This window comes from Zychaea mexicana (assembly GCF_025766255.1).
Source record: "Zychaea mexicana strain RSA 1403 chromosome Unknown BDB00scaffold_57, whole genome shotgun sequence".
NCBI classification, from domain to species: domain Eukaryota; kingdom Fungi; phylum Mucoromycota; class Mucoromycetes; order Mucorales; family Lichtheimiaceae; genus Zychaea; species Zychaea mexicana.
The window spans coordinates 136,100-149,820 of NW_026516720.1; the positions used below are offsets into that span (position 1 = coordinate 136,100).

The 13,721-nt window shown below is 41.2% G+C and overlaps 3 protein-coding genes across 4 annotated transcripts; 1 reads left to right on the forward strand and 2 right to left on the reverse strand.

Annotated features, from left to right (window-relative positions):
* Nucleotides 1-4,963: 4,963 nt before the first annotated feature.
* Nucleotides 4,964-5,467, reverse strand: BDB00DRAFT_874247 (uncharacterized protein; the record flags this gene model as incomplete). The annotated part of the gene is made up of 2 exons (XM_053127206.1): nt 4,964-4,986; nt 5,107-5,467. 2 exons carry the CDS (start codon nt 5,465-5,467, stop codon nt 4,964-4,966), a joined length of 384 nt encoding a protein of 127 aa, XP_052977781.1.
* A 395-nt stretch (nt 5,468-5,862) lies between these two features.
* Nucleotides 5,863-10,563, forward strand: BDB00DRAFT_486360. 2 transcript variants are annotated; one of them, XM_053117566.1, is made up of 11 exons: nt 5,863-5,974; nt 6,050-6,133; nt 6,228-6,311; nt 6,552-6,668; nt 6,880-7,173; nt 7,274-7,403; nt 7,465-7,562; nt 7,638-7,823; nt 7,913-7,997; nt 8,083-8,254; nt 8,336-8,711. In XM_053117566.1, exons 1-11 carry the CDS (start codon nt 5,909-5,911, stop codon nt 8,622-8,624), a joined length of 1,605 nt encoding a protein of 534 aa, XP_052977782.1. In that variant the 5' UTR covers nt 5,863-5,908; the 3' UTR covers nt 8,625-8,711. The 2 variants fall into 2 exon arrangements, with proteins under 2 accessions (XP_052977782.1, XP_052977783.1); XM_053117567.1 differs by lacking the exons at nt 5,863-5,974; nt 6,050-6,133; nt 6,228-6,311; ... (4 more) ...; nt 7,638-7,823; nt 7,913-7,997 and adding exons at nt 9,480-9,597; nt 9,682-9,886; nt 9,984-10,118; nt 10,205-10,563 and having other exon boundaries at nt 8,093-8,254; nt 8,336-9,383.
* A 399-nt stretch (nt 10,564-10,962) lies between these two features.
* On the reverse strand, nt 10,963-12,936 carry BDB00DRAFT_978236 (uncharacterized protein). Its single transcript, XM_053129949.1, has 10 exons — nt 12,897-12,936; nt 12,516-12,768; nt 12,400-12,413; nt 12,210-12,255; nt 12,031-12,137; nt 11,899-11,969; nt 11,695-11,814; nt 11,397-11,601; nt 11,200-11,294; nt 10,963-11,095 (listed from the first exon to the last, which is right to left on the reverse strand). Exons 2-10 carry the CDS (start codon nt 12,749-12,751, stop codon nt 11,018-11,020), a joined length of 972 nt encoding a protein of 323 aa, XP_052977784.1. The 5' UTR covers nt 12,752-12,768; nt 12,897-12,936; the 3' UTR covers nt 10,963-11,017.
* Between the last annotated feature and the right edge of the window lie 785 nt (nt 12,937-13,721).

Consider the following 13,721-nt stretch of genomic DNA (forward strand, 5'->3'; position numbering starts at 1 on the left):
CTTCTGATATCATCGTATGGTTTATAGAAATGACATTTTATAAATTTCATTTGTACTAGATTTATATAGCTAAACTGCTTTTCTTTTCTATTTCTCGAGTGAAATGGCTTATTATCTTAAAAAAAGGGCAGTCAACTTCTTTTAAATTTTGCATATTGACAATCAGTTGAAAAGGTCATCACACATAACTAAATACTTTCAGAAAGCGTCACTGTACATATGTAATGTACTACTAATATTCCAGCTCGACGATATCAATAAACTTGTTGGATCGTGTCACACACAAGTACTTGCCACAAGTACAAAGTCCGTATCCAAGTCGTGGAAGAAACAAATGCATAATCGTGTATATTTGACATCCCCTCTTTCTATTTATCTTTTTTCCCGGTACTAATCTTTCTCTTCAGCAAGCTTTGATGAAATGGTTAATATTAGGTCAGTATCGTAATATAACCCAAAATCTCTCGACGTTAGCCTCGTACAGAATCTGAGATTCTAATGCGTCGATAGAAACCAATGACAACCGGCAATGAATAACGCAAAAGGATGTATACAGCAAGTGACATCCTCGCCTTCCTTGACTCTCGTGCCCAAGCACACTATGTGCAACGCCACAACCCATCTGGCTTTCCTTGATGACTGATCACACTGTCCAATCTTAAGAAGATAAGGCTTGTTGTATATCGGTGGCCTTTTGTGTCTGTTTCTGCCATCAACTTGTTCAAGAGTAGCGTCTGATAATTTAGTGCGGCCATCAAATTTCACTGAAACATGCGTCAATGACGGCAAGAAGTCCAGTAGCATTGGTAGCGAGATATCGCAAGTGTAAAATGAAATCGTCAGAGCAGTTAGCGTATGCGAGAAATATCTGATGATTCCTGGCAGTAACGTGCTATTGTCGAAATTAGGTTGTATTTGTTTGCTATGCACATGTTGCAAATGTCTTAAAACAAAAAAAAAGGCTTTAGTATATCTTTTGCGCATAAGCAGTAGTAAGTACTACCGAATACGCGAACCTCTTAAAACACAAATAAAAGAGTATCGTTTTACTTTACCAAGGAAGCGAATGCAGCATCTTCGCCAAGCAAGTCGTTCCAGTACTTTATACGTGGCTTGAGATTTGGTGTATACTGATGCGACTTGTTCTCCCAGACATTGAAGCATCGCGTCGCTCCTTTTGTTCCATGCATCAGGCGAAATTTACACCAGTGTCCACAGAGCTGTCTGGTAAGTGGGGATCGCGTAAAACCAGCGGCGACATACTTACACACATTCAATACAGTGCCGCTGACCGATAAACGAAAAGATGTACTGAATGATTTCGGGAGGCAAAATCGAGATCAAATCAGTCATATTACGAGTATGTGAAAGGTACGAGGCTTTTAATCGAACAAAGCCTGCATAAGATAATCCGGACTCGTGAATAGTATGTCCGACAAAGGAGAAGCGAGTCGAACCAGGTAGCTCACCTGAATTTTATGCTATCATAGCGATACGCAGATACACATTAGAACAGGGCTCTTTCTAAAAGCATCGACTTCTCGATACGAAGCAAAAGGCTTCAGTGAACACTCGCGTTTATTGTTTACAAACCGCAAAAGTCATATATTAGTAACCAATCGCTTGGCCTGGAAAACACAGCATCCTTGTGTGCAAGTTTTGGTAGAGCAACTATATCATATCTTTAACAGGTCCTCCTGATATCTTTGGTGAGCGATCATCACTTTCAAATAGGTAACGCATACCTTGAAAATATGTAACGAAGTAAAGTTAAATAAGAAAAGGAAGAGAGAAGTGAAGGTGTAAGGGGGTGGGGAAAGAGCTGTTACAAGATTCACGCTTTAAAAGCAGGCACATCGGAAAGATCAGTGCAAGCTTTTCGATCCAGGTGAAACCCAAAATGATAAGAAAATTGTGTTGTGATAAGCTACGTGCAGGAAGAGTGAGAGAGACGAACAGCTGAAAAAAAAACATTCCAATTTTTTACAGATCTGACAATTATACAGGTCTGCTGGCGTATGCTCTGGCGTTGCCTCTTATAAAATAACCGACCATATCCTCGATAATTGCTTTGGCAATTTAGGCGAACACAGAAAGTGAAAAAGAGTGCCAAAGCATTGTGATCGTGTTACTTTCGGCTACGATACAGAGCCACTGTCACTGTTCCCCGCTTTGTTTAGCACGGAGCTGTGAATGGATGGAGGGGGGAGTAATTAGCTTTTTGTTCGCGAAAAAAGAAAAAGGAACTTGTCGTGCACATAAAAAAAAGGCGAAGCAAAAAGCGGTAAAACGTTTATGCGGAAAGTGCGAAAAAGAAAAATATATATTTTTTATTTTGTTTATCATTTTCTTATTTGTGTGTAATAAATAATAAAAAAAAAGTTCGTTTCAATTATCCCAACATATACCGTTGGCATCACATGCACCCGAAGGTTCACGATCGGCTGCCGGAGTATATGACCACATTCCCACTGGTATATATTGCAAATTTTCTTCAGGGCGCGGACCACTGAATCTGCCGATCATCAGAAGAATTATGACAATAGCCAGCACAAGCAATGACCCGATCATGGCACAGAGCAGTGCATCTGTACTACAGACCAAAGCTGTACCAAAACGAACTGAAGAGAAGAGAAAAAAGAAAGGCGAAATTGCTCGCTTTATATAGACATTTTTCTCGTTCGGGACTTCAAATCCCCGTGAATTCTCATTGGCCCAGATAACGGGTTGCGTATCAACTTGTGGGTTGCCTACTATGATATAACAAAACATACAGCACCAAAGGAAATGAAAGGAGTGGTATACTTGATGGTCAAGTAGACAAGCGTGCTTCGGCGGTAGTGGTACGTGTCTCTCACCATGCGGAGCTGTACCCTCCGATGGTATCGGCGCTTGTTTGTGAGTGGGGCCGTGCACGGCACCGTGTCGAGCAAAAACAAAGACACGAATGTGAATGAGCATGTAGATTTACGGAAGAAATGCTTTTCTGTGAGCAATAAAATGGCAATATAGAATTGTCTGACAAGGTAAACAACTTAACAGATTCTACGGCATCAGTTGCTTAGTAAATATCATGGACACGATCCTCCCAGCAGCCAGTTTCCATTTCACCCAACAAGATAAACAGTATAAAGCGTAGTCCACAGACGATTCCATTTTGCTAGTATCTTTTGACTGCATGTGCGGTGTGCGGGAATAGATACAACACACACTTGACTCCAACGCTGCAGTGTATCAAAGATCGTTATCTTTTACTGTGAAGCGTGCTTGTCTACTGTTGCTTTATAATTTTCGCCATCCCTCTGAACTACGCCGTGTAACCTCCCTCCATCCACTCCGAATTCATACTCTATCCAAGTGTGCTGCCGCAGATAAGCTGACCGCTCATGGTAAGTATACGCTGCCGCTAGTGAAACTGACTCACCCTTCATTGATTTTCATTGCTGCTGATAAAGTTAATCGGTTCGTTTGTTTTTGTGCGGGTTCTACGTTTTTTTTAGCAGCTTTCAAGATCCATTGGGACGATCAGAAGAATAACACCATAAACGATGACTTCCTACTGTACATCTTTTGACCCTTTTGCGCGTAACTCGTTGCTCCATTGATCACCTTGTTCACCCGCCATTCCTTTGTGCATTTTGAGTACCAAGTAAATTGGCCAAATCGTTGCGTAACAATGCGCTTTCACTCTACGGAGTTTTCGTTTCAAGGAAAAGCTGTTGGAACGTTCGAGGTTTGACACACGCATCACTTGTCACTATCCAAAGAAGAAAGATCTGTGTTGCGCTCTTCCTGAGCTCCTCGTTCCTAGACTACCTTTGCTTCCTGCTGACTCACGTCAGTACATAAATGCTTGTCACAAGTGTGGGTTGATTCCAGTCATGGTTGCCTTTTGCATATTACTTTTCAATAATTCGTTTGCATCTCTTTTTTTCTTTCTTTGAGAGTAAGGAAGACTGAACTAGCTTTTGCTCTCTATGTTGCTATTGCCAGGATGACTTTAGTTATATAATCTAGACATCCTGAATGCTGTTGTTTATTCGTTACCGCATCTGCAGGGTATTACAATGCTATCCAATCCATTGAGCGGAGTTGGGATCCAGGAAGCTTACTAGGGTGATGTTTATATCTTGGTTGACAGCACACAGTAGCACTCCAGCGTCTTGTATCAGGCTTGCCTTTTCTCTGGCGTTTTGAGCTTGCTATCGTATTGTTGTTCGTTTGGTAAGCATCAAGCTTAAGACACTGGGTTCATTTACTGAACAACTGCTCATGAGTTTGTTACATATAGAGTTTAAACAGACAAAGTACTGTAGTTAGAATTTGCCCAGAAAATATGAGGAACACTTTCCGGGAATCGCTATATTTCAAGATGTTCTTGATCCCGTATATATCCTAGCATGTGGAAGATGATAATGTTCCCGCTTACCATAAATCTTGACCTTTGTCAGTAAACTTGACTCCAATAAGTCCTCTGCGTAGTATAACTCTCAAAGCGGTTCGAGTATAGTTGCAGCAGCACGTTGGCCAATGAAATCTAAATACCGGGCAATAAAAATCCACTGCCCGACATGAACAGGAACGCGCGTATGCGCATACATACAGCATACAGACTGCTTTTTTTTGGTCATAAAGGGAGAGGGGAGGAGGCGACGATGGTCTTTCTATTCAACAACGGAAGAAAGAATATTCTCACTTCATTTTTTTTCTCTCTTCTGTCACAGAGACTATATCATATAGAGTGCGAGGTGATCCCTTTTGTGACGAAAAGAGGTACACAAGCATTTCTGATATATAAGGAAAGCATAGGGTAACCAAAAAAAATAGTCTGTGCTTTCGCTCAGGTTTGAAAGGACACCAGACTCGCTGCCGATCAGATCCACATCGTGCTGCCTTTCCATCAATCCTGGATCTAGTAAGTGTATATGTAAACATTTCAAATCGATGCTTGACTATACAGATATCACAACAATCCAACCTGGAAAACTGATTAATTAAACATGCTGCCAATATTGTTTATCAACTCATTATAAATAAAAGTACAAGCCAGACTGCAAATATCACCGCAATGGTACTCAATTATTAAAAATATGTTGTATGGCATACGAAGATCATCTGTCCGAGATAATCCTGAACACCCCACGACTTCAATCTTTTTACTAGATCCTTCAATGATACGAAAAGCATTGATTCCTGCATTGGTGAGACTATAGATCCGTGAAACACGCAATAGCACCGAGCTTTCGACTTGTTCAAAATGCTCAAGGACAGCATCAGTAACACCTTTCACGGCTGTCAGTTCCAGATTCAGTATTTTGGTTTCCTCAAGTCGTTGTGCCCACACAATCCATCCTGCCTCTGTGAGAAAGTCGTCGACACTATTACTGTACGGTGAAGTGCGGTTCAAGCTTAGAAAAGCTCTGGTAACCGATTTGAAATTATTATGTCGTACTCTGTTCTCCAACATTGCAAATGTTTTTCTAGACCACGGAACCTTTGGTAACGACTCTAGCAAAATACAAGAGCGGTTTGGTACAGCTGCAAATCTGAATTTTAGCTACTACAAACGTAACATGATCGCGAAGCACTTGGCAGAACCGCTATTTCTTGACATAAAAGCATTTATAAATATTGCAATTACTTCCGAAGCTTCGGCTAAAGTTACCAGTATTATATCAGGTATATCGTCCAATGCTTGATTATAACCTATAGACATGAAAGAAGAAGGGGGCATAATAATGAATAACTGGGAACGTTAAACAAAATTGGTTTTGGCAACACTGTGAAGTAATTTTGTGATTTCGCATTCCGTAAACGATTCGAGGGCGTGTGTTGAGCCAGCAGCAACGATTTTTTTTCTATCTCTTCTTCACTGTAAAATAATATACTATTCTTTCCCACTTTCGCAATGACTTCGACGGTCTCACGATTATACGATCTTGAAGACATTGACATGGAGGATGAACTAGAAATGGTACGATCCGAGTACGACGCAACAGAGATATTATTTTTTCTGATTTATTTGTATGTTTTCCTGCCACGACAATAGGAGCTGGCGCGTTGCTTCTTTCAGTTCCGCGAATCCGTCAATAACAAAAGCGAAATTGAGTTACATAACTATCTACAAGAAAAGGCAATACACTTTTTCATATTATAGCGAGCAATTATAACACAGAAAAAAGAAAATTGTAGCTCATTGGTTGTCGCTTCCTTTATAAAAAAAATAGTCATCACAAAGCAAGCGAGATTATGCAGAGATCGCGTCGGCTCTACTCTACGGCATTCTAACAGAACCTGAAAATGAACGGACAGTAAGCAAATACGAAGCGATTGTGGGAGGGTTTGAGGGGTAATGGAGAAAAAAAGAAAAGTGAAAATGAAGGAGGGTGGGGTTGGAACACGATCCATAAATGTCCTTCCACCCCCTTCAATGTTTCTTTCTGATTGAGTGTACTTACTAATGGTTCGCGTGTTTTGGTGCGTACGTGTGCGTGTATGTTTTGTGCTGTATATGTGCGTCTATATACATAACTTGTATTATGTGAGAAAAGCATTTCCAATGTCTCAGCCTTGTAAACCGTGATAACTTTGGTGTAGTATTGGGTAAACTGCATCCAATCGCGATCGCTATAAAGTTTCATAACTTGAATGTTCGGACGAAAGAGCAGGTGTGTGTTCTATATCATATTCTTCTCCCTTCATAATGAAAGAGCTTTCAAAGTGTAAAGAGAGGAGTCCGAGAGAGAACACGGATTCACATTTTTTTATATGTGTATACCCTTTTCTTCCATCACTCGCTCTTTTCTGGATACTCAATACGCTTGCTCCATTTATATCTGACCATAATCCAAAACTTGATATAAAAATCATTTGATTTAGATGCTATGGTTCATCAACCAACTGACTGATTTAAATGTACAAAACGTTGAATCAATGTACTTGTGCTTATTACGGCAAATCCGCGGCGGTGATATTGGTCCGTCCAACACGACGTTCTGTTTTCAGATGTTAAAGTTGCTCGAGTCGCACAGAAACTGGCTCGACATGTATCCAAGGGTGATGGCAACAGCAGTATATACCTACATGCGCATGATTACTGAGCACCGGTCGATCCAGTATCAATCCTTACAGCAGCGTGAAATTAAATTTGTTGTCGATTTGTTGAGATCAAAGGTAAGTTTTCATACGAGATCAACTGTGTCGCGGTTTGACATACAGCCATGCTTGATGATTTCATGTTCTCATTGTGATGATTCGAACGTTCGAAATTTAGTGGCTTGCCTGCTGCATAATAGGTCGTGATCTCGTCCGTCTACTACAAGACCTTACAACTATACCCGAATTTCACCAGCTATGGAACGATATTTTGAACGCGCCACAATCACTTGCCCCATCATTTAAAGGTGAAGAAAATTATTGGCTTTGATTAGTATTGATTGTGCTCTAACTTTATATTTTCGCTAGGCATCCACACATTATTGCAGACACCCACACCCCGTGAATTCCTACGATGCCGGCTAACAAATGAAATAGAGCATAAGCTTCTTTTTATTCTACAAAATGTAAGTTATTACTAGCCTTTGAAGGAAAGATATGCTGCGGTTGTGGGAACGTACATATTAAACTTTGTTTCATAGCTGCGGGCAAACCAATATCAGCGCAATCTTGGATGGTTTATTCAAAAATTCTTAGCCCAGTCCGAATCCTTTTACGTCGATATTATCCGCTATCTCGTTGCAGGATGGTACCCCAGCAATCAAATTCTCCAAAGTGATATTGTACCACGATATGTTATCATCGGAAGCTTGCTACGCGGAATCAAGGTAAACAACATCTGTTGAATTTGTTTTTGTTATTAATTGGTATGTGGTTGTAGTTACTTACCGAGCATTTCGTTTTTTTTTCTACCTAGAATCCTGTCGTAGCAGCAAATGTTCGATTGGCTCTGATCTTCGATTGGTTGTTTTTTACACCTACGGATAATATCATGTTTATAGGTAACACATTAGGAAAACAAAACGATTCAATATCACGGAAAAACATTGTACTCATTGAATCAAAATTTATTTTTGCTATTGTTAGAACCATCAATGCTATTAATGGAGCGCTCAGCGGAACGTTACCCATACATAACCGCAGTTATTATGGATTTCCTAAGATGCACCGTAGAAGACTACTATCCACCCATGCGGGACCATATGGCCAAATGTGTTGCAACTGGCATGCGTGTTATGCTTGAAAAAGGAGTTTTACGGTGAGTTGGATGAATGGAATCGACACGTGGATTGTTGGAAGAACATGGCATATATAATGACTGATTCTTAATTGTTTGAAGAGGTTTGAAGGGAATATATGCCTGTCCAACTACTGAGGATGGTACTCGGGCAAACATGCAAGCTCTATTCTCGGAATTTCTTGACAGAGAAGGTAGAGATGGAAATGCCCCGGAGCCACGGATACCAGCTGCTCCTGTTATTGCTCATCCCACAGCAACACCGTCACCTGGTGCAAATGATGAAACGCTGGCTACAAGTATGCCAGATGGTGAAGATGGTGAAATAGTCGATCATCAACCGATGGAAGACGACGATGTTGACCGATACCTTTACGGCGAAGCAGGTTAGTCATAGTCACATAGTGATATTCAACGAATGTTCTCACGCACCCATTATTTTTGAACTTAATGGCGAAAAACCAGGATCTGCAGCTGCCAGTGTAGCAGGAACGGAAACTGAAAGGGAAAGCGATGATGACACAAAGATGGACAGCAATACGGATTGGGATGACTACCATATAGCTAGAACCACAAGCTCAGGAGGCGCAGAAATAGAAGGCCAGGCCATGGATGAAGAAGCAGAATCGGAAGAAGAGAGGCAATTGGAACCATCAGTAACAGACATGGAGCCTTCAACAGCGTCAGCAGCAGTAGCGCCCAAGGGTATCGAATCGAACCAATCTTACTGGCTCTTTGGCGATTCATTTAACAAATTTAAAACTGCATCAACGACTGTACTTGATCCAAACCAAGAACAAGATGAAATGCTAGTACAAATGACCATTGCAAAACGGAGTCTCAAGGAGATTCTGTCGGTATATCTTCGTATGGCCATTCCTGGCGAGACGCTGGCGTCGAGCATAGGACCACCCGTCTGCGACATGATCATACAGTTCTTTCTCCAGCACCAGCCATCAGTTACCAGCGACATGGATGTGGATGCAGTCATCAACGATACAGCAACAGACACATTTGACGTATTAATGACAACCTTGTGGGAAGCTGAAGAAGGTCGAGATAAGATGGTAGATCTTGTTGGGTCGATAGCACATCATTGCGGAGATAGTCGTCATGTCATCGGTATGCGGTGGTGGTCTTACGTTGCTGGGTAATGTATTTGTTCGTTTTCTATATTTTCTTGATTGACAAAAAGCAAAACAAGACACTTTTGTTATTGACCAAGACACGCTTTTTTTTTAAACAGACGTGTTGTTGAAGGAACCAGAGACTGGATACCAAGTATAGTTAAAAGCTACAAAGCGTTTGTGTCACTTGCTTATCCAGATGATCCGATCGAATTAAGCTTGACACGGGATCTACAGGTAACACAGCGTACCTTTTTTTCTTTTACAAAAAGTTTGACAAAGGTATCAAATAATCTAATCAGCGTTTGATGGTGTACGTAGCTCCTCGCAGAACAAAACCATACGTCTTTCCACAATGTCTTACTAATTGTATATCAGTACATGCCTGGTTCCACAGTCGGAAATACTGAATTGCTACAAATGCTACTTACACTCATCCTACCGGATCAACTTGGTCAACTGGTTACACTGGTGCGTTCGGGCATTTTGCGTGTTTATGGAGATCCCATCGACATAGCATTTCTCGGTATGAAATTGTCAATGGAACCCGATTATTACAAAGAACCCTATGCATGCACACAACACGGGCTTACGATTCGGCTAACCAACACATAATCTTCTAGTATCGACATTTCGTCTCGATGCATACGAAACAGCTTGCGCTTGGCAGATCCTGGTCGCTGAATTACAAGGAAATCAAAAACGTACTGAAAACTTCTTGAGCATGCCAGATACCATTGCATTACTGCAATCTCAAAGTAAGATCCATAACCTGAAAAAAAAACAGTGTATCTCAAGGGGAAAACTAACTTGGAAATCTTTGGTGAATATGGAAAAAAAAAAGCTCTCGATCAAGTATCACCACAACTACTGTCCCTATTCTCTGCCGCACAACCGACACCAGCACTTCTCGAAGCCACTCTACAAGTAATACCACCTGCCAACGCTATGCGAGACAAGATACAACTCCTTATGACAGTGTTCATTGATTGGAAACAACAGCAAAAATCATCTGCTGCACTTGAAAGATCGATGCAATCTATATTGGATCTTGTTGAAGCACAAAACATGAATGATGAGACTACACGACAACTTGCGCGGCAGTTATCCATTCTGCAACAGTAAAGAAAAAAAACCAGATTATTCATATACATATACAACTTTCGCACTACAGTAATAACCCAACATAATATTGCCCCCTAGTATTACTACTGCTACTGCTATTCTTTTATACCGCTTGTTTTTGCTGTTGTTCTACGTATGGTCCCTCTTGTTTCTCATCACCTCCTTTGTTCGTTCTGATGAGGATGACTATTGTTGTTACTGCTATTGATGGATTGATAGCTACCGTACTCCTCATCTTCCTCCTGATGGATGGATCCATAGCCACGCATGTTCCTTTCAATAGGCGATGGTTCGTCAGGTGCTGAGCGAACTGGCTCGTCCCCTAGAAGCCTTCGTGTTTGGCTGAGATCAGTGGATGATTTGACCCGGCTAATCATCTCTTGACGACGATGTTGGGCATTTTGTACGTTCGTATTAGAGCGCACCATTTGCAGCAACGGTTGCAATTCAGGAGGTGCTGGTTGTGCTCTCCTTCGAGTCACCTTTATTTTGTTGTGGACTAATTGATATACAAAAACGCGTTTTCTTTGTGTTATCTAACAAGCCATTGGAAATGTTTGCATGATTGCTCCTTACCATCAACGTAGACATCGGTTTCATCAATAATCTCCTGTTGTTGGAAAGTTGAAAAGGGTTCAGTTCAGTAACCCATGACCTTGCTTGTTTACATAGTTCTTAAAGGTGGGGAAAAACGGACATGACTGATACTTTTACCTCTCCAATTAATTCTTCAATGACATCTTCCAGAGTGATCACGCCCATAGCACCACCTTTTTCGCCTGGATTTGTCGATACCAACGCCATGTGACCTTTCCGCATATTCAGAAACAGAGAATTAATAAACATGCAGGAACAAATTGATTACCATATGCGACTCGATTTCTTTCCCTTTCTTTCTTTGCTAAACTTACTTCGTCCTTCTTGAAAGAAATTCAGGATATCCAGACAACTTGTGTCGGGTGCTGTCTCTGGCAATGGGCTAAGCTGAAAATGACCCACTGGTAACTCATCTGCGGTATCATATGTAATAAGCTTTTTAACCAGCAACATCCCAATGAAATTTGATTTATCATCCACCGCGCGGATTGGAATACGGGAATAGCCAGCTGAGAGGATCTTGGAAAATATTCATGTACGTAAAAGAGAGAAGCGGTTAATCAAAGATCTAGCGAATCTTGGTGAAACTTGCCTCCCGTTCCCTTTTTATACCTTATCTACAGTTTCTTTATCCATGATCGCATCGACGGGCATGGTAAACACATCCTCAATAGGTGTCATAACCTGTGACACAGGCTTTGCTCCCAGGTCGAGAACGGATCCAATAATCAACTATACCAGTTCCAAAAGAGGCCCATTTTAATACCTTTTATCAAAAGATGCACACACAGAGCTCAAGTTATTGTAAAATCTTACCACTTCGTCTTCTGTGAGTCCTTCTGCGTCTTCACCGTCGTTTCGATGAAGAGATACCAATGATTTGAGACCTAAGACACTTGTCTGTCATTGCATGCCCAATGCATTCTATGTACAGTCATGCATACTGACCTGCTTTTTTATACACTGTGCCATGTGATTCACCGAGGAAATAATCTAAGGCTAGTGCTGTAGGGTAGGCGACCGGATACATAAAGTACATTAACAGCAAGACCAGCCTAGAACCAAGAATATTTCAATGGTAAGCACGAATTTCTCCTTATCTCATTTCCTTACTCTTGTCTCCTTACACTGAGCACTTGGCGCCGATGGCCAATCCGTGGCGTACACAAACCGCTAATGGTGTCGTTCGTTTCCAGCAAGTATATTAGTTACAGACCCATCCCTTATTTCCCGTTTCTTGAATTAATGTACATCCGCTCTCCCATTGCCTTCTGCCCCTTTTGATCTTTCTTTGTTTTGAAAAAATATAAGGCTTACATTGGGGAATGACTCTGTTCGTTCGAAAATAAAAAAAAAATCCATTCTGTTAGATTAGGAGCAAAGGAAACAGGGGGGGGGAGAATTATGGAACGCTAGTAAAATAAATGACTTACTCTCCAAAAATAACAATAAGAGCTGTCGAGATTAGAATGGCCTGCCATCCACCACCGAGCACGGAATCCAGGATAATTGGAAGCGTTTCATTGACAATGACATTCGACAATAATAAAGTAACAAGTACCCAATGTTTGCCTCGATCCAAGAGTCGTAACACCTTACGCGCATTTGTACGCTCTTTCTCGGTACCCGACTCGACCATGACATGAAGATTTGTTTGGTCGAGTCCCATAAGACCCAAAGTAAGACCTATTTTTTTTTTTTTGTTTTGCGTATGACGAACAATAACAATTCATAAGCAATTCTTTTTTTCTTTCGTTGGCGCAAACTATATAATAAACTCTCCCATAAAAAGAGTGCATATCATCTTTTTTTACCTGCAAAGACGCCACCCAAGAGTACCAGAACAACAATAGCCGCCAAACGAAAGAAAAACTCGGGCGTCCAGTAAAACGATCCCGGTGAGTCATTGCCGTTGTCTTGTGCTGCTGCAGTATTGGGAATGGTGTTGACATGAACAAGTGGCGACGCCTTTATAAGTGAAGCAAACAGTATAGAGACCCAGACGACATTAGCACGGAATTGTAAACTGTCCATTAAGCAGATTGAAACAGTGAGAAGGTATTAAAAAAAACGTATGAAAACAAAAGAAAAATAAGAAAGAAAGAGAGAGAGAGAGAAAGAGAGACTCTATGCGTCAGACATTTCTTTATTGTTCGGAAGTCAATTTTACCCAAACTATCGCGTTTCATGCAAAAAAGTTTGCTGGGCGTTGCACCAGAACCACCACCACACCCCCACCCTTTTCCACATCTCCCCCCCCCCCCAATTGGTCCTTGTGTTACGCTCAGACCATGACTACAAAAATAGGTCTCTAACTCTGCGTATAATGCGTATGTCTGCAATAATCGACTTGCCGACAAATTGGTTCTTTATGCGATACGATGAAGAACCCGGGAATATGTACGCACAATATCAGGGGTCTCCCAAAATTTTTACTTCTTTCCACAAGAACCCAATTTCTGGTACTGAGCATCATATGAAATGAATGACATGACAAGTTGGTATGTTCTGACCCATTCTTTTCCTCCACCACAGCAACTCAATGTCCATGCAAACAGTACAGCGAAACCCAGCAGAAAGGGGTGAGATGTAAGTCAAACCTTGACAGGTTTGTGATGATGGTAATATTATTATTGTTA